This window comes from Tachysurus vachellii, chromosome 17 (genome assembly GCF_030014155.1).
Source record: "Tachysurus vachellii isolate PV-2020 chromosome 17, HZAU_Pvac_v1, whole genome shotgun sequence".
NCBI lineage: Eukaryota > Metazoa > Chordata > Actinopteri > Siluriformes > Bagridae > Tachysurus > Tachysurus vachellii.
The window spans coordinates 15362897-15383962 of record NC_083476.1 but is presented as its reverse complement, the minus strand read 5'-3'; the positions used below and the strand labels follow the sequence as shown (position 1 = coordinate 15383962).

Sequence of the window (21066 nt, the reverse complement as noted above, 5' to 3'; positions counted from 1 at the left end):
CCTACTTACATTACTTTATTATTTATTAATACTGTAGCATGAACTATGTTATTAATTGCTTTTGTAGTTTTATTGTTATTGCTTTCTTTTTTATCTTTATTATTATTATTTACATCTTTTTCTTTTTTTTTTACAATTTTTTATACTAATTTATTCTTTGATATGCAAAAATTATATTTTATTGCTTTATTTCCATCTTTTTCCACTTTGGAAATTTCAATGTATTAAAGATGCAATATAAAATCAGTTTAATAAAGAAAATACAGAGATTATATAAATACTGATTTGAGCTCCTACACTTTTAATAGCTCATTGGATAGGGTGTTATGAATTAATGTTATGCTTTAATTTTGTCTTCTATTGTACATTCTGTTTGTGTGGCATTCTGGGAAGCTTTGTTCACTGCATCACTAGTGTCAGTGAAGGACAGATAATTTGCCAGCTTGTATTTCTGGTACTACAAAACGAACTGGTTAGGCTTATGTCTGTTTCACTATGACACGAAACCAACAACTTGATCAAAGCCTGACGTTCACTGCATGAGGAAATCATATTCAGCTAGCAATTAAAACATTTCTACAACACATATGTTTTCTTAAATCGGAGGCATGAAAGTGTGCTATGGGCAGAAAATCCAATTTTGGTCAAAATATGCTTTTTTATAAAGTCTGTTGTATAAGCCTGTTCCATAATACTAAATTTTAACCCCATAAATATTTTATTTGCGGTTTAGGAGGACGCAGTGAAGCTCTCTAGTGTGTTAACCTCATGATGTTCATATCAGATTTTCAGATTTCGATGCTGACCGCCCTCTGAATGGCTGCATCTATCTGACCAAAACTCCACTTCACACCAGAGCTTGACCACGAGCAGCATACATTCCTGCATCAAAACCTTGATTGTTTTTTTTTTTTTGCAATCTTATTTTGATTTATCATTGTGGTGATCTAATGTTTTACAGATTTCACTTATAAGTGTACATGGTAATTGAAGAAACACATTTTGACTTGTTTACACTGCTTCCTTATCATGTAGTACAGTACTAGAGGCTTTGAGCCTGTTCTAGAGCCAATGTTTCGTGCTAAGTACTATTGCTTTTGCAGTTTAAATGTATTATGTTACACATTTCACACACAATGTGAAATGGCAGTATCTGCCGTGGAAATTTGACCTATTTAAACAGGTCAATTTCAAATAAGCTTCTTATTTCTTTCAACACCTTTAGTTTCTTAATTTTAATTTATGAACAAGTTTTAAGCGTTATGATTCATACACTTTACAATAATCGCATCTGTTCATTTTTAGTCTCTAATTAGTTGTAGCTTTTACTCATTCACGTCCTCATTTAGCTCAATCAGCTGCAAGAGCATGTGCATAATGTTGTGGGTAAATCTGCTTTTGCTGCATTTCCTCATGTATGAAGATGATTTGTGGTTATTGTAAATGTTCAAAGCTCATACATAACAATCATAATAAAAATAAACTGCACTGTCATTCGGGTTAATTAATCGGGTTAAGTGTAAGACATTACACAAATGACAAACGTCAAGCTACATTAAGAAACGGTTTTAGTTCACACACACAAAAAAAATTCTGACCTGATGTAAATGAGTAGCAGATAGCTCTGATCCAACATTGTTGATGAAAATAAGATTCTCCTCTTCTGGTGTTTTGAATCATGGATGATATCACTGACTTCAATGTTGGTCATCGGTAGGCAGTTGCCATGGAAACCCAGTATCGTCACTGCAGCCAGCAAAGGCACAAAGTGTAATGATTCAGCAGAAACAAGGCTTTAGCTGATACTATTAATATTAAAATAATTGCAGCTCTGATATTCCTTATTTTTCTGGGTGATTGTTTTATTGTGTTTACTGAAATAAAATGATTCTCCTTGTCCAGAATCTAATATTGTTTTTCTAAAAATGAGTGTTTATTTGTTAAGTGTAGACACAATTAACAGTTATTTAAATACAGTTTTTATTAATATTGTTAGTTAATATTAAAACATATATAGATATATTATTTAAAGAAAAATTATTATTATTTTTTTTTCTGGTCACAAGGATTGTAAGGCAAAACATAAAGGTATAATATTATGAATTGAAGTCTGAGTATATCTCAGCAAAATTTTACTGTTACAAAACAATAGAATGATTTAAATGAACTAAAATATATCTTAGATTTTTCAAACATTGAGAAGAGGCAGATAATTTTATTTATATTAATTAAACTTATCTGGGCCCTAAAGAAAGTCATAGTGTTAATCTAAATTCAGGATTACTGGTCTGAGTAAGGGAAATGTTCCTTCAACTGGCTATAGAGTATAATTTGCTCTAAAGCATCATAATGAGACTCATTAATGAGACTCATCAGAATTCAATAATTCTAAGAAATGACACAATGCACACAAACAGTAGGCCTTAATACAATAAATCTGTTAATAGAAAAATTAGTAAAGTGTTAATATCTTGGTAGGTGGCATGTTGGTTCCATCCTGAGCTTGTGTTAATGAAGATTCCTCTGGGTTCTTAAGTTTCCATGCCAATACAATGTGAGTGGATGGATAGGTTACTCAAAATTACCCTTATGTGTGAATGAGTATGTGAATATGGGTAATGCCTTGTGATGCCCAGGGTTGCTGGGAAAGGTCCACCAAGAAACTAAACAAGATAAAGTAGTTTCATTAATGACAAGACATTTTAATATATATAGCAGCTTTCGTAGAAGAATTTGCATGGAACTCACATACCCTTTTTCCTCTCAACGAAAGAAATTCAAATTTCCTTCAGTGTCTGTTGGGTCAGGTAAATGATTAAAATTGTCTCTGTGTTGATGTATGGAATACTTGGCTTGAGGTTATAATATAAATCAATAACAATGGTTACTATTTTATAAGCAGCACTACAGGTATTTGCTTGCCAATTGTCTACCTTAGCACTAACGTCTTTTAAGAATGTCAGCAGAAGACCTACCTGAGGAAAGCTTAAATTATTTTCATACATGATATGATAAGCTTTTTGACATACTGTCAGAATAAATTCTGATAAAGTTGCTGCAACTAATGGTTTCCCTATCTTTCTTTCTTTAGACCTTCTTCTGGAAAGATGAGTCCGGAGAGTGTCCGATCCATGGGAGCTCCATCTGAGTCATCTGAGGATGGATCCCGAGCTAAGAAAAGTCCTGCCAAGGAGAAGGAGCTTTCCTTATACAAGAAGACCAAAAGAGCAATAATTAGCAAGAAATATAGCGTATCTAAACATGAAGCTGAGGCTACTACACCTATTGAGTTAATAAGTCGTGGGCCAGATGGTCGCTTTGTCATGGATCCCAATGATATAGACACACCTGTCAAGCCTAGGCGTATTGAGGGCTTCCCTTTTGTGGAAGAGTCAGACCTTTACCCAGAATTTCGACAGTCGGATGAAGAGAATGATGATCCAGGCCCCATGCCTCCTATGATGGCAACTCTCAGACCCCATCAAATCTCTCCCATTTCTTCCAGCCAGGAGTCTTACTTGCAACCCCCAGCCTATAGCCCCCGCTTCCAGAGGCCAATTGAAGGGATGACCATCATGGAAAGCAGTCGACTTCAGGCCATGGGGCAGATCCGTGGTGCTCCTCATTTTCGAGCCTTTTCCCATGGCCAGTTCTACTTGGGCAGCTATTTGGGCAGTCCTGGAGAACCCGAGCCTCCACCTCCTTTCTACATGCCAGACACCAGCCCACTTAGCTCAGTAATGTCTTCACCCCCTTACCACATTGAGAGGCCTTTTGGTCGTCCACCCATACCAGAGGAAATCAGCGAAGGAGAGATTCAGCACTATGCAGTCTCAGGCTGCTCCCTTCCCTTGACACACCCATCATCCCGTTCTCCAGATATCTGGCAACGGCCTGATTTCCCCTTTGCCACGTTTGAGGGTCCTCACTTCATATTCCCACCCCACCACCCTTTGCAATTTCATCGGGAACCTTCTCTTCCACCACCCCTCATTCTCCCTCCTAGTGCTCTCCCACCTGCTTCCATTCATATACCCTCTTATCCTGGTATTCTTCAGCTGGAGGCCCCAAAGAGTCGGCTAGGCAAGTCTCCCAGCAAAGTGAAGCCTCAGGGCCTTCCAGCCAAGCATTTACCTATGCAAGAGGCACAGAGTCTAGGGCAGCTAAGACACACAAGCCACGGTATGGGTGTGCCGGTATTGCCTTACCCTGACCAAGCGTCTCACATTGTTGGTCCTAGCTCATTTGGAAGCCTGGATACCCGTTGGTATGAGTTAACGCCCAGACAGCCCCGTCGGATGGAACCCAGCATGGTGGTACTCCAGCCTTCCCGTCTCTCCCCCCTTACTCAAAGCCCGATTAGCTCTCATGAGGGTTCTCCAGAGATTGTAGTGCGTCCCAGGCCCCGTCCTAGCATTGTCCAGCCTTCCATTCCCCCTGAGATGTCTGAAATAACCCTGCAGCCACCTTCTTCTGTTAGCTTTTCAAAAAGATCCTCACCTTCTTCTTCCCCTGCTCAAGTCCAGGGAAGCCGACGAGCAAGTCCTATTTACCGCTCCCACATGGCCTTTGGCACCTCAGCAACAAGCTATCCATCCCAATCTCCATCACCCCCCATGGAAAGCAGCAGCATTTTTGGACAGATGGCAACCCAGAGGAGGAGTGAGGAGATTCTGCCATCAGAACCCTCTCCGCCCCAGCTATCAGCTTCAGGGTAAGTTCCATGGGGTTACAAAAACAAAAAAGTTCCTTGTACTAAAAAAGTATAATAGGCAATTTACAATATACAAAAAGTAGAACAACTTCCTAACTGCCCATGAAGGTAGAGCAGTTTTACCTGTGTTTGCTAAAGAAATTAACTACATCGAAAGTCATGTTTTCTTTTCTAATCTGCCATCAATGCCTTACATTTTGCAAACCATTCAGAATCATTTTCTACATAGATGATGTTGTGCTATAACTTTGTTTAACTAGCTCAGTCTCACTGATGCTGCTTTTCATGTCAAACATCAACGTTCATTCATAAGGTCTGTGAAGCACTTAAAGACACTTGTCTGAAAATTTATTGTATAGCTGAATTGATATTAGGGCAAACCTAAGCTCAGGACAGGATGGATTATTTGCTTCACAGATATGGTGACAGACCTTTTGGGGCCCAGTCACTCAATGAGTGATATATTAAGTCAATTTAAAATGCAGCACCAAAGCCCCTTAAAAGCCTGGAATCAGAGGAACACCACCACTGGACCCCAGCCTTTCCATTCTGTGTCATTCTGCTTTACCCTGCCTTTCACCCAACAGGAGGAACCCCCGTTCATCCCAATTGACTTTTCTCAGTCAAAATAAAGCCCTGTTTTGACTAACTCCAGGCTTTTTAGGATGACTTACAGTATGTATGAAGTGGAGATTGATTTAGATGTGTCCAGCGCAGCAGGCACAGGCCTCCTCTCCTTAGTAATATGACTGCATGATTGCTTCTCCCACACCTCCCTTTCCTCCACCACTCAGGTCACCCCAGCTCTGACTGCCAGGGGGAGGCTTGTTGGGCGAATCGTGTTGCAGGGACTGTCCGCTCTCATCTGTTGCAATGTCCTCATCATCTCAATTAGGGGCAGTTGGTCATTCTTGATGACTCCTGGAGTCTTACCTGCTTTGTTTTTGATTGATCTCAGCTATCTGGGCAGCGTTGTTGTGACCAGGTCCTCTACACCGCAATAGGTAAGGGTTGGATCCATGTCTGAAAGGGGGGGGCAGCAGGTGGGGCTTTTATTCACCTCGTTCTTTAAAGGGGAATACGAGTCTGAGAGTCTTGATTTATTTAGTTTGCTACACCAACCTGCATTTTTATTCTTTTTTTTTATGTTATGAGTAGCTATGCATTTACGTTCTGCAGTCTTAAATCCTATATGCATTCTCATCTTGGTATGCATATATAAGTTTTCTAGGTATTAAGGAATATGTCACAGATCATGCGGTCAACATAAACTTTACTTGCTTTATCTATGTTTTTTTCCTAAATGTGAAAAACACAAAGGACATTTAGGATTGTGATCACTTATTTTGCTTGTAAATTAGTGCCATGAAGGCTTTGAAATGAAAACAAGAACAAGTCTTTGTAATTGAAAAAACTCTTGTACCTACTTGTATGAAATTATATAATAATTACACAATATATCAGTTATGGATTAAAAGCATGAGGTATTTTAATCTTTGCCTTAGTTGCAAAGTGCATTGCATTTTGTTATTGTTACACAATAAAAAAAATAAAAATACGAGCCCCTTTAAGCACTCTCATCATCATAAATCCAAATGCACATGTGTTTACTTATACATTTGGACTGCAGAACACTCTCCCACTCAAAGGGAGAAAGTATACTTCCATAAAAGCTCATGCACTTTGTTTTGTAATGGGGAAAATACTACTGGCTCTGGGCACCGTAAAAACATTCTCTTTTTATTTGTGGCTTTTGCCCAGTGAAATGCTTTTCAGAGTATTCCCCTTTAAAGTTCTGTTCCATGTGCAAAATTCCATGCATGCCATCGCTAAATATTGCTCTTCAGTTGAAAAAACAAACAAATATCTGATTAAATTCTTGTTACATTTGTTGTCTGAGTGCTTTGTTTTATTTTTCATTATGTGACTGTTCCCAAGTAGCCATTTCCCCTCCCGCCATCTCTCCCCCTGTCAGCATGGTGAAGCCCATTGTAGACAGTATTCATGTCTATGAACACATTTTTGAAGATGCTTTGTCGCTCAGCTGTGATTTTCCCCCTCTACTAATGGCTTCTAATTTCTCTTGGCAGCCCCAGCAGATGGAAGGGCCTTTTATAATGCTCCTTTTCTTGTTTCACCGTGCCTCGTCAGAGCCGTGTGTGCGCGTGTGGCTGAGTATGTGGGCTGCATTTTAAGTGCCTCCATACTGTATTTGGATGGGAAGACTGTGAATACAACCTATTTTTAAGGAAGTTTAAGGATGCATACTTTCCTTTCCACAAAAGTAGACATTATTATTATTATTATTATTATTATTATTATTATTATTATTATTTCTTAATACCATTATATTTTGTTCTTCAATAGTTTCTTCAAAGTTCTCTATCATACCACGGTATTCTTAGTTAATACATTGTAGTATTCAAGTAATGTTCATCAAGCTTTGTTTTTCAAAATTCCTCTTTGCTGTGAACAGTACTGTACTAATGAGAAAGCACCTGTACACCTCTATAGGCCTGAGTATACCTCTCTTTCCACTCAAATAACTTCCGGCTCCATAATTGTCATGCTGAACAAACTGGCCGATTCCGAGAGTGTGGATGTCTTGGACTGGTTCTTAGGCAATCTGGTGCGCCTATAGCTTGGCACTGAGAGCAGTAACTTGACAAGGATTGGGCCAAGCCATATGTGACCAGTGTCTTATCAATAGAAAGGCACAGGACAGCTTTTCTCCTCTGTGATAGCCCTTTGCCCTTTCTTTGTTCTCTGTGCAGAAAACGTCGAGGTACGCCGGGTGGTCCTGCAGGGTCTGAGAGGATAGAAGCACTGAGATATCAACGTGTCAAAAAAGCCAAGAAGGTTGCAGTTAACAATAACAACTCCAAGGCCAGAAAAAAAATGGGTGAGATCTCACTCATTATGCTTTTTTGATAGCCGTGTGCAGTGGCGATTTAGCTTTTTTTGAATGGTGAAAAACACAAATGGTCACATGGGACCTTATTCATTAAAGTTGCATTGAAATGAATGCGAATTTGAGTGCCTATAAGGACATGCAAATGTTTACATTTCATGAAACAATTTTATGATGAAAAAACAAGCATTGAGCATTTGAGCATTTGTGTTTTCAACAATCGTTGAACCAGTTTGAACTGCGAGTACTGTATCATGCACCTACCCAGAAGTCTCATTTAAATATCATGCATATGACACACACAACTTGATTTACATTTATACACATCTAATTTATGCAGGCTCTGTGATAATGAACCAATAAAAGGAATAATTCAGTTATCTATATTTGTCAGATTCAGTTATCCATGAACTGAGGAAAGAAATAAATCAAGTGTGGAAAAATACTTTTAATGAAGCTGAGATTAGACTTCATCTGCCTGGATAATTTGAAAAAGATCCATATTCGTGTTTCCTATATCTTAACCTATACTTACTTCAGGTTGAGGTTCCTGTGTACACGGTCATAATGTTTACCTTTATTTAATATTTATTTTCCATAATATTTTCCAACCTTTATACTTAGTATACTTGTTATATTAATCGATGATGATGGTTCTGATTGTATAATTGCAAGTGAAGCTTTTTTAAGAGTGTTTAAGCATGAAGCTCAATTTCACATGCACCCCAATTAGATTGGGTAAGTACTGTATGATCATATAGATACACCAACTATCAAACTGATGAATAAGGAAACTGTACTGTAGACTCGTTTAATGATCGGATTTGACTATACGCAGCTTTGATGAATAAGAGCCATTATGGTAATCATATACTCAAGTCACAATTTAATCAGTGTAGTAGTTGAAGGGTCCTAAATTTGGGACTAGGTTTGCTATCTGCTATAATAGGAACACTTGGGTACCTGTTCATTCCTGTGGCAGCAGCACAATGCATAAAATCATGAGTGTGGTGACAGGAAATCTGTATAACAAGTCAAATATCCACATTTCACAACCATGGTGAGCAGAAACACATCTAAGAATGCAAAACATGTCAAATCTTGAAGTGGATGGGCTAAACAGCAGATAACTAAAACTTGTCTTCCAAGAGCAGGAATCCAGAAACAGGCTCACTCAGACATCGGCATGGTTGTAGAGACCTGGTGTGGTCTTTATGTGTTGTAGCACCTCTGCCCATGTTTAGGCATGTGAGCATTCTGAGAAGCGTTTCTGATCAAGAGTGTTGCAAGGAGTGGTTATTAGCATTACCACAATGCGTAGCAACACAGTCTAGCTAATCTCCTTTGACAAACTGCCACTGAAATGAACTGCATTGGATGCACTGGATGCTTTTTTGTTTGTTTGTTTGTTTTATACACACCATTCTATGCAAACTCTAGTGACAGCTAGATCCCAGCAGTCTGCCACCACCAACCATACCGTACTCAAAGTCACTGAGCTTAAATTATTTCTCCATTCTGATGTTTGATGTTCATCCTAACTAATGCTTTTAACCTGTGTCTGCATGATGGATCATGCATTGCACTGCTACTACATGACTGACTAATGGGTTTAATTGCATGAATGGGCAGGGGTACAGGTGTTCCTATTAAAGTGGTGAGTGTATATTGCCTGATATATTTGACAAGGCTTTCTATTTTTCAGGCCTCAGTCAAGTAGATTAAATACATCATTTGACTGTGTGCAGGCTCCAACAGCACAGAGCTGAGGTGTGAGTAGTTAGTGTTGAGGTAATCAATGCCCTTCTTAGCAGCTTTCCTAAACCATATCCTAAATCTGTAATCACCACACACACACACACACACACACACACACACACACATATATATGTGTGTATATATATATATATATATATATATATATATATATATATAAAATAATAATCAGAAATTCATAAGATAATCATTACTTTGTATCTGACCTTCCCTTCACACATCTAATAAAGCTTTCTTACCCATATTACTAGACACTCATTTTATTAGACACAGACAGTATCTGAAATGACATATGATTTTTAAATAATTAAATTCATTGCGTGGGATGTAGTGCAGGAATTTGGAAAAATCAGTACATTTTTTTCTTTCTAGTAAAGGATAAGATTGGACCATGTACGAACAGGGATTGGGGGATAAAATAATAGGAGAAATTAGAGTGCTAGAGGAACAAAAACAAATTCTTAAAAATATATCATATTATTTTAGACTTTATATATTCTGTTCTTTATATATTCAGTTTGATTGTAACTTTTTTCATGGCTCTGTATCCTCAAGACACAATCGCTGTCTATGCACATGTGTAACCTCTTGCAGCACACATGTGCTGACTCACATCCCGTTGTCTGGATTCAGGTGTGTCGACCTCTCAGACCCAGCAGCCCCACACCTCTCAGGTCCTCCTACCAGAAGAAGCTCTCTACCTCCGCAAGAAGAAGAGGAAGTTGACCAGACAGGACCCGTACACTCGCTTCTCCGCCCTGCTGTACCGCCGTCCTCCACAAGATGACCAGAAAGCCATTCTGGCCAGTATGGACATAGTGGACCCAGACCACGCCACTTTCCTGTGAGGGCCCAGAGAGCAGGCCACGCTCTTCCCAAAGCCCACTGGTTCTGCACTGAGTTTCCCACCACCCCAGCTGTGCCCCATATCTACACCTCATCTTTCCATTCATACTTTTCTTCTTTTTCTTTTTAAAAACTCTCTTTTCACTAGATAATGCTAGTTGGTAGTGTTCCAAGGTTTTGCTCCAGTGCAAGATTACCTCAAACAGAGAACTAGTATCATTACGATTTAGGTTTATTTCTCGTCCAAATGAGGCATGCCAGCATCCAGGCTCATGCGTGTTATGACTCCTCACATTCCTACACCTGTTTCATTCTGCCAGTAGTCTTACTCTGTCTCAGCAGAACACAGGGTTCTCATGCGTAGGCCAGATATACCTCAGAGTCACCCGAGACTCATCAGTGCAACACTGCTGTACAGGCGAAGACTCTGTAACTTCCTAACAGTTAAACATTTGGTGCTGGTGCTTGTTTTTATTTTCTTAAATATCTTTAGGCATCATTCATGTTCAAACGAGAAAAATATTTCAGGTCTTTCAAGGCAGAATGACTGTTATGCTCATAATGGTATTATGTATTAATATACTTATACCACAGCACTGTTAAATTCTCTTATCTGTTTGGTCAGGTGGTGATTAATTGTGGCTCTGACTATAGTTCTGGCTTAATTCATAGACTCATTCTAATATGCAAGAATTTCTGTAGTAAAACACTTATACATGGACGTCTATGGCAGATAATAAGAGCAGTAGTTGATTAACTGTTGATACAGTGATTTGCTCTGTTAGGAGACTTTCCAGTGTTAGTGATTTATATTAATCAGTGGTAAAGCTGGAGCATCAGGCATCAGGCTTTGTCCAGTAGATAAAGGTGAATGGTTGTTTCTCTGTTATAATTTAACAGGAACTAACTTGTTTGGGATGTTTCTCAGCATGAAACGTAACTTTGAACAAATAAAAATGCACGTCTAACGTCCTGTAACGTGTTTGCTGTGGTATAAGAGGAATAGAACATGTTGGGATGTGCTGTTATTGGAAAATTATAAACTTTGGGATAGTAAGTCGGGCCACATCACGACACCGCATTGTTGATTATGTTCATGTAACAGCATGCTCCATCAGGTTTTATTCCTTACATAATATGCATTGTGTGTGTGCAGTGTAGTCGTTTTTCATTCATCTGCTCCTCCATGGATTTGGAATGGTCAGTATTTCCAGTACTTTATGGGGGAACAAATTCATTCACTCAAAGCATTGTTCATTATTGTTCTTCAGATGAAAAATGACATCAATACTGTTCTAAATATTCTGAATTAATCCTGAGAAGGGAACAAAAACATTATCCAGAGATGTGCACAGGTTACTTTCCACTACAACCCAAAGCTGCTATGGCCATGTGTGTGCATTTTTCTGGGTTGGTGTCTTCTCTAAATAAGTCTATTGCATTGGAGCAAAATCTTGGTAATCACTGTGATGTACTGTCTTACGGCGATCCTAACTTATGGTTTTCTGAGCTACTATTAAAAAATACATAGTGTGTACCATAAATTAAAAACAAAATACTACAGTTTCCTTAATCAATAAAATTCTTAAGTATAATGTACTGTGAGAAGGAAAGGATTTTGTGCCATAATTATACTGTAGTATTTTTTTCAACTGTCCCTCCCTCTCCCTTTTATCCAAAAAGGTGTATTTATGCTAAAGTTGGGCTCTTGAATGCTTGGCTCCATTTATTTGTCTCTTTCTCCTTTTTTTCTTGTTTTTTGTTTTTTTTATTTTTTTATTTCCAATGGAAACCTCCTGCCTTTGTGGGCCATTTTTGTAGCTTTTATTTTGAGGGTTAACCTGGCTGCAAGTAAAAGCAGCACCCCAGCTCCTGTCTCTATCCTCTCTGGAAAGACATTATGGGAAATGCTTATGAGAAGACCAGGCTTTCCCATGTGGCCAAAGTTTTTTATTGTATATCTAATCATCCAAGGGTGCTTCTTTTCTACTGGTTAATGTGTATTCTCACTGTCAGGACAAACATATCTGTGCTCATGTATGTTCACTTTGGTGGCCAGTCATTTAAGGGGGATTTTGCTGGTGGTGGTCAGCGATGGTGCTCTACCTGTTTCACATTAATTTGTAACCGCTGAAAAAAAAAAGCTCACAAGGGTGTTGGTTGCTTAAATAGCATCGGTTATCATAATGGGGACTCCAACTTTAAGCTAGGTTGATGTTTAACCTTAGTTTTGGAAATTGATTGTGTTGGTTCACAATCAATCCCCCTCCCAAAGCCTAATCAGTACAATACAGGCGTATTCAACAGCCTATTTTGGGTGCTATCAAACTTTGGGAGTCTTCAGACTGTAATCACTTGAAATTGCTTAATCTCTCTAAGTCGATCTTCCAGCAGATTTGGCTGCTGCTTGTCATTTGAACACCACAGTATTTGACGTTTTAGGATTTCAACATCATCCAAGCGTTGGATCAAACTTTCTATGTTTGCTGTGGCATCTTGGCGGTCAATACCTACTGTCCATCAAAATGCTTTTTTTTTAGCATTAAAATGTCCTAATTCATACTTGACTTACATCTGGGTGCTGAATGTGATCACCAGTTTGCATTTATGATTTTAGCTACATTGACAATACAAGCTGGGGTGTACCTCAGGCGTGTAAGGGCACTTCCTTTAGGCATGGTTATGAGGATTTAGATGTATTCTATGCTTGTGTGAGACCAGCGCATTTCAAGTGTACCTGTGTAAGCGTTTTTAATGATTTTCTTTCACCTTGGTTAGGAGACTTATTGTCAACTAGTCATACATCATTTGGAGCTTTTAGATATACTAAGCACCGAGCGTGACACTTTTCATTTGGCACAAAGCGTTGCTATTGGTTCAGATCACACCACTTCTTTTGTTCAGTGAATGATTTTTTGGTCTTTGCAAAGAATATCAGTCTTTGCGTTTTAATGTCTGTAACTGTTGTTCCGTTTGTAATTTAAATAAATGTCCGATTAGATGACAATGACCCATAAAACATGTGGCAACACACCTTTAGATAGATCTACACAATAGGTAGTTCCTTTCAAAGACGTGCTCCTCAAGTATTTACAAGACATTTAACTGGGCAATTTTTTGGTCGACTATGGTGCTTTGTAAAAGATATAGAACTATTTAATGAACTAAATATTGTTATGTTTCTTTCTTTTTCAAAAGAGTGATATAAAAAAAAAAGAATATCCAAAACGCTAGGAATGTACTGTAATATGTCAAAATACTGTATATAATAGCATATATTGCACAATGTATGATAAAATTTTAGGAATTTTGAATAAATTGGACAATATATGCACGCAACTAAATATATTCATAAAACATATACCCATATTTTGAATTCATTTTCTAACAATGTGTTTGTATATTACTTTTTCATGAAGGTTCCACTACTTTAAAGCATCCTTAAGATAAATTTCCATTGACCCTGGATTTCAAGACGAATTTGTCAATTATTTTTTGTTGGCAGGATATATTTTTTTTATTATTATAAATTATTATTTTTGGTTGTTTGGATCATTATAAGCATTTAAATGAGAAGGCAGGATATTTTTTTTTTTTAGATCAATGATCTATAAACTGAACAGTATCTTCTGTAGCACCATCAAGTTGTATTTCCACTTGTTGTGTAATTAGGCTGTGGCAGAGTTTGTAGGCTCTTAAAAGATAAACAATGCAGCAGAAGATTTGTTAAAAAAAAAGAAAAAAAAAGAAAAAAAAAGAAAAGAAAAGAAAAACAAGGCTTTAACGTGATCAAGTGAACACTTGAGCTCATTATTCAGTAGCATTGTAGCTAGTGACAATGGCACTGACAATTTTGACCTTCTGGAACTCATTGACTTTTTTTATTGCATTGCATTTATTTTATATTGAATTTATATCTGTTCACAGAACAAGCATTCTATCACTTTACCATGATTTATTTCAACATAAACATTTTCCATTCCAATTTGCGTTTGTATAATTTTGAATAAACCAACCATCTTAGTAAAGCTTGAGTCTTTGTTTTGATTGAACACAAATCATTTTCACTGTCTTTTTCTTTTTCTTTTTTTTTTTTTAACAGCCATGTGTAATGTCATGTTTATAACTCCAAAATATCTTTCATTTGATTGTTTCATGAAAATATTTCATTATTTAATTTTAGATCTGTTTATTTGCTGGATGTATGTTAATTTCGATCATTTAGGTCTACACTTGGAAACCCTTGTTCTAAGGAGCACTGAGCTAAAATCCCCTCTATAAGGCTTCACGAATGAAATCTACAAGAATATATGCATATGGTAAATGTACATTTCTCTACCGAGCCTCAGTGTTTAGTGAGGATTTTTATTTATTATTATCCTTTTATTTTAACAGGTCTTGGCACTTTCTCTGTTATCTTGTAACAGATAAAAATGTATATATATATGATTAGAGACATGTTTAGCATGATCTTTTGTTTTTATTGAATGCTATTATCCGGAGCAGATATGTTTCAGAATGCGTGCTCATGAAAGATGATTGTGCTAAATGAAGCAGATTATTTACTAATTTTTTTTTTTTCATATCACTTACAAGCGATGAAGAAATGGTGGAATATTGAAGTGATAACTGGGCAAAACATGTCAAGATTATTTGTTATCACTGAAAAACATTGACTTTGTCATTTGGAATGAAGAAAAAACCTTTAGAAGATTTCAATTGAAATTTTGACCTCAAAATAATGTGATTGGAAATGACTGTATTCTCAAAAGTGATGGTATTTTAAATTGGGTGTTAGAATGTGATCTACAATCAAAGGCAGAATTTGAACCAGTTCTGCTGTATGGCTTTAGCATTTTTTATTTAGTTTGGTGGTACTAAAGTGTATGGTACTTTAAAAGTGTTGCTGGAGTGTTACCTTCAAGGGAATGTCTTCTGTATCTTTTACATTGGAGGTCCATAATTGGACATTAAGGGCCACTGATGTACCTTAACTCTAAAAGTTTATTAATGTAACACAGCATGAAGGGAAACCATGCATACTAAAGGTAGAAAAGATGCTCCCTTCATGATATCAACTCCAGCACCAAGAAGAAGAAGAAGAAAAAAAACGAGTACAATTTAGTACCTTTATTATCAGTGCCCCCTGATGTACTTAAAATATTAAACTTCTATTCCATCTTATCAAGAACGGAACTTGTTCGACACTTGTTCGAATGCATGCTTAAACATTGACCTCCTAAAGAACATCAGGGATTAAAAAAAATGATCATGCTGCTTACCTTTAGGTGGAGAAGGGGTGAGGGTTTGTCTGGTATCAGCACAATATGGCGCATGGGGGAATTACGAGATGTCAGTATTCATTTGGCACTTTTTGTGCTTGCAGGAAAGAAAAATAGAAACGATCAGGAATGTCAGTCGACTGCAGATACACACGAAACAATAGAACTTTTCACAAGATGTAAATAAAAACTACATATCTTGCAATATATTTTTGTACACGAGAAATTGCTGCACACTGTGGATATTGTTCGATGAATGATAAAGGAGTCATTTACGATCTGTATATTGAACAATGTGAATAATTATCTTACAAATTAGACTGAAGAGTCACGAGAGCAAAATGATGAAAATATATTCAAAATGTTAGAATTTACAAACCAAAGGGGATAACATTACAGTATGTACTTGTGGGGTTTGGGGGTTTGTTTGCTTGTAGTACATAGCATTTTATTCATTTCTTCTTGATACGCAGCTCGGCATCTAGGAATATAACACATTGAGAGCAGAAACATGGAATAGTGCACAGATACTAATATAATAGCTACAATATCATTGTGCTTCATCAAAAAACTCTTTTTTTCCCCCTCCAGTATGCCTTATTTGACTAAATATTATACTTATTTTTCATACCATCAATGCCCTTTACATTAAAACTTTTAACTGTGACAAAGACTTCTGCTCTGCTGTTTGCATTGTGATATTAGATCACACTTCATTTAAGCCTATTGTTTCTTTTTTTTCTTATTTACTGTATTTATCACAAACTCAGCCGCAATGCATTATCGTCCTTGAATGCCGTTTAAGTCAGTGACGTGTCTGCACAGACTTACTGCCTCATTGACTGTAATGGTATTGGACTGGTAGGAAGGCACACATACAATATGTATAGCAGCACAGTGTAAGATATGTGTAATCTGTATTCTTCTAGTAAGCAGACTGTACAAGTAGAGATATTTTGGCAGTGTACTGTATGTATAAAGGACAGATATTTATAGCTACAAATTAAAAGATAACTGGATGATCTAACTTTTGGTTAGGTCAAAGAAAGTGTGATCAAACTTTGATGTCCTGTTTATGAAAAAAAAGTATGTTTTTTCTGTCGTGACGGTAGCGAAAGCGTGGTTATTAGCGATACGACAGATGTTACAAACTGCTTTTGTAGTATACGTGTAGATACTCTTACAGTCAAAGTAACATTTTATAGAAACATCAGTGGTGCGTATTCACTCGCCATCCCATCGACCACATTATGACTTGGTGCTATTTTGATCCATTTTGTGGTCTAGACAGAAGATAACTTTGGCGCAAAAACATCACATTTCACACATGTTCAGTCTAATGTGAAGACCTAGCGGACAGTACTTGTTAATATTTGATTCAACAAAAAAAGTTTCTTACTGTTAATTGTATTAATGCAGTGTTAGCAAAGACATGTAATAAGTAAAGACATAAGATGTGATGCTTACAAAATGCTGTAAACTAACTCATGTCTGAAACAAATGGCCTGAATTAAATCAAGAAAAAAAATAAAGAATTTTTGAGAATAAATAGCATGTACATTGCAAATTATACACAAAAAGGATTTGCAACAAATGGAAATGAATGAAGGAAGGAAGGAAGGAAGGAAGGAAGGAAGGAAGGAAGGGAGGGAGGGAAGAAGGAAGGAAGGAAGGAAGGAAGGAAGGAAGGAAGGAAGGAAGGAAGGAAGGAAGGAAGCATTTGTAACATCTGGAAGTAACGAAGCAAGGAAGGATTTAAAAAACTGGAAGGAAGGAAGAAAGGAAGGAAGGAAGGAAGGAAGGGTTTTAAAAATTGGAAGAAAGAAAGGAAGGAAGGAAGGAAGTGTTTTAAAAACAAGAAGGAAGGAAGGAAGGATTTGTAACATCTGGAAGGAAGGAAGCAAAGAAGGAAGGAAGGATTTAAAAAACTGTAAGGAAGGATGGAAGGAAGGAAGGAAGGAAGGAAAAAAGGAAGGAAGCATTTGTAACAACTGAAAGGAAGGAAGATCAAAAGAAAGTTGGGAAGGAGGGAAGCAGAGTTAGTCTATATTTATTTAGTCATTCTGTTCTGTAACCATATGTTCTTTTTATCCGCTCTCTGATTTCTACATCTTCAGGTTTTATCTGCTCATAAATTCATTTCACTGAAACTGACATTTCTGTAGACTAAGGACTATGATGAATGTTAAAGTTCATCTTCAAGTCTAATTGCCACAAATAACTATTTTATTATATTGACATAAAAATATAATTTCAAATCAGTATTAAAAGTATACTTTAATACTTTTAATCATCACAGCTGTACACACTGTCTTGTCAATGCTTAGTTATTTTGAAATAATGACTTTATTTATGTATTATACCTAGTTACCTAATTAATGATAAAATATTTTTGTCTAAATATATTATAATACAGAGATAATGATGAATATAATGGTTTAAAAAAAAGGTGGCGAGCCAGAATGTAAAAGACTTCACAGTATTTTACTATATTTGAGTTGCATATTATCAGTTATATCATCTATTCATTCTGTACTGACAAAAGCACTGGTCAAGCCAAAGGGCAATTCTTTTAGCCATCATGTCTTTACGGTGTCTATAGAGCTTCTGTGTTTTAGTACAGACTCAGTGTTAAAGAGGGCAGAAACATTTTCTTAAAACTAGCTTGTGTATTCTTCATTTATCTATGTGATTGCTGTAGTAGACGGGGGGCATTCAGGTCTATAGGAATGTGATTTAACTGGTTTAGAATACGATGATTCAGAATTCAAGATTCAGGATTGTGCGATTGTGATTTAAGCGATTCAGGACTCTAGGAACTTGATTCAGATATAAGTGAATCACTAATGCAGGACTGTAGGAAACTGTTTCCTATGATCAATGATTCAGAAATTCAGGACTGTGGGAACTTGATTCAGAACTCAGCAGTTCAGAAGTGTGGGAAAGTGATTTTGGATCCAGTACTGGGAATGTCTCTCGGTTCAGGCTATTGACCTATAATTTAATACCATGCATGCCATTTGGAAAACAAAGAGCTCTTACATCTGAAATACATCTGAGTTGCCCTTTATTTCACATGTTCCGTGCTGGGTAAAGCTCATTTGGTTGCCATGTTCAGATGCTACAGTGTTATGTAACCTTTACTCTGCTTCAGAAATGTTTTGTATTTTGATATAATAAAAAAATGAAAACTATGCTTGCATGTTTGTGCTTCTCATGCTTTAATACAGAATTCACCGATCCCTCTGCAAATTATTACACAAAAATAGGTTACTTTCTGTAGGTTTGAGAAAGTAATTTAATAATAATAATTTCATATCATACAACGCAGAAGAGCAGAGCAGCAACTGAAAGTAATATTTTTCTAAATGCCCAGAGGGTAAACTACATGTGGGAGGTTGCCTTTATTACCTGTATGTTCCCTTTACTCTCATTTATCATGTGCAAATTGGCCTCTTTGTCCTGAAACTCCTAACAGCTTCATAGGAAACTACAGCAGTGGTTCTGAAAATGGGCTTGATCTCCACCAGTGGCCTGTGTCATATAACCAGAAGGATGTGTTATTTGTGAAGATATCTATTCGTTAGTTTTTTTCAATTTCTACTAGCAATATAGCGGTTACATTATACTGTAGATTATATTACACTTTATAAGAATAATGGATCACACTTGAATTGTTTAGTTTATAATCTAAACCTATAATGGCAAAAAGTACAAATTTAAACATTGATGGATTTAATATTTGAAGTAATGTAGTTAACTTGCAGTAGCTACTTCATGTTGTTCAGGGTTCTGATGGGTGCTGGAGGAGCCAATCCTGGGAATATTGGGTGTGATACAGGAATAAACCATGGATGGGATGCCAGTCTATTGATGACACACACACACACACACACACACACACACACCCCTAAGGGCAACTAAGTGTAGCTAGTTCACCTTTTGGCACCCAACTGGAGCACTGTAGAGAAGCATTGTAGCATTGTAGCTAGCTGTTAAGCGCTAGTAGACAGGCTTGTGCATTACTATAACTAATCCTACATAAAATTAAAAAATTCCCCAAACATATATTGACTACTTTTAAAATATGTACTGACTAATAAAGATGTTCTAACAGTTTGACTAACAAGCGAGCCCCCAGCTGGATCCCCAGCAAAAGCTAAAATCTTTATCGAGATTAGCATTAATAGCAACACTAGCTAATTAGCATAAACGCGTTAAAAATAACAGGCTGAGGTTAGCTTATTTTATTAATTTATCATTTATCATATAGGAAAATTCTACGCATTAAAAAAATTTATACATTTTGTAGCCTCGTTTTAAAGCACACAGCATTTTACAGTCGGACGTGCGGATTGTTTGTAAATGAGAGTTCACGAGCTTCTTATAAACGTCCGTTCAGTCGTTTTCAAAAGTAGAAACGTCGGAAGCGTCCGAGTTGCTTACATGGTGCACATTTCTACAAAAGATTCGAATTTAAACGATGCAACAGCATTATATCCCATATCGACCATTAGATCTGATTCTGAAAGTATATACTTATTAATTACGAATTGCGGATAAACATAAGAATCGAAGGGGAACGTGAAGGCAGCTTGATTAACCGTTAATAATTTAAAACCAAACTTTTCAACGTATATTTGTGGTGATTTTTAAGAGTGAATTGGGGTTTGACTATACTTATAAATTCACGACTTTACTCCTCACAAAGTAAGCCATTTCCTACTTCAGCAAACGAGCACCATTTGGTGGTAAATTGTCATAGATATATACACATATGTATAGATATCTAGTGTAAGACATTGAAACATTTTTGTTAGCAAAGTGTAAGCTAAGTTGCTAACTGTAAGCGTTTCATGTTTTCTGACTAAGTCATTGAATAGTATTTTGTTCAACTTTAACTTCGCCTTTAATCCGTGTACGTTTTTTGTACGTTGCTTAGAAATGTGTGGAATTGAAACTATTTCAATTTTTATATTTATATTTAAAACAAACCGACCGTGAAATCCTTGAGATATTTGTAGGGGAACAGAACAGACACTTATATCAGGAGATACTGACAGCAGTCGGTGTGTGATCAGGTAGGGATGTGAATAAAACTTATTTCTTATCTCACCACTTAGTGTCTGTTACCTGTGAGATATAAACACGAAGGGAAATGGGACAAATCCAGGGGCACGTGGTCTATATATATATATATGTATACATACATATATATATATATACATACATATTAACATCATAATAGTTATGATACGCTTATAGACATGCATACAAAGAACAGTATAGTTCCGAGTATACATATCTTTGGGATGATTTCGGCTGTACTAGGCGCTATAAATGCCGCACTGCACAGATTAAATCCCAGCCTGTCTAATCTGCCTTGGCTGTGACGTCACGGCAGCCGCGCGCACTGCATATCTTTGCGCGTTCACGATTTGAATCCTGGACGAAAAAGTCTCCCGTTGCGAGGCGGCGGCGGTGGTGGCGGTGCGCGTGGCTTGTGAGCGCGCTGTCCCCGAGATCACACTGTGTAC

General features: G+C 37.0%; 1 protein-coding gene across 3 annotated transcripts in view; it reads left to right on the top strand.

Annotated features, from left to right (window-relative positions):
* igsf9bb (immunoglobulin superfamily, member 9Bb) overlaps positions 1–14257 on the top strand; it is a 97476-nt gene extending 83219 nt beyond the window's left edge. The window contains exons 18-20 of one of the 3 annotated variants that reach the window (XR_009649797.1): positions 3092–4714; positions 5509–5718; positions 7489–7565. Coding sequence is in view for 2 of the 3 variants with exons in the window: in XM_060891423.1 (XP_060747406.1) it covers positions 3092–4714; positions 7489–7616; positions 10035–10249 (1966 nt within the window). In the remaining variant the exon portion in view is untranslated. Of the gene's footprint in view, positions 1–3091; positions 4715–5508; positions 5719–7488; positions 7617–10034 lie in introns of those variants that run through there. The other 2 variants (XM_060891423.1, XM_060891424.1) reach the window with 2 other exon arrangements.
* The last annotated feature ends 6809 nt before the right edge of the window (positions 14258–21066 follow it).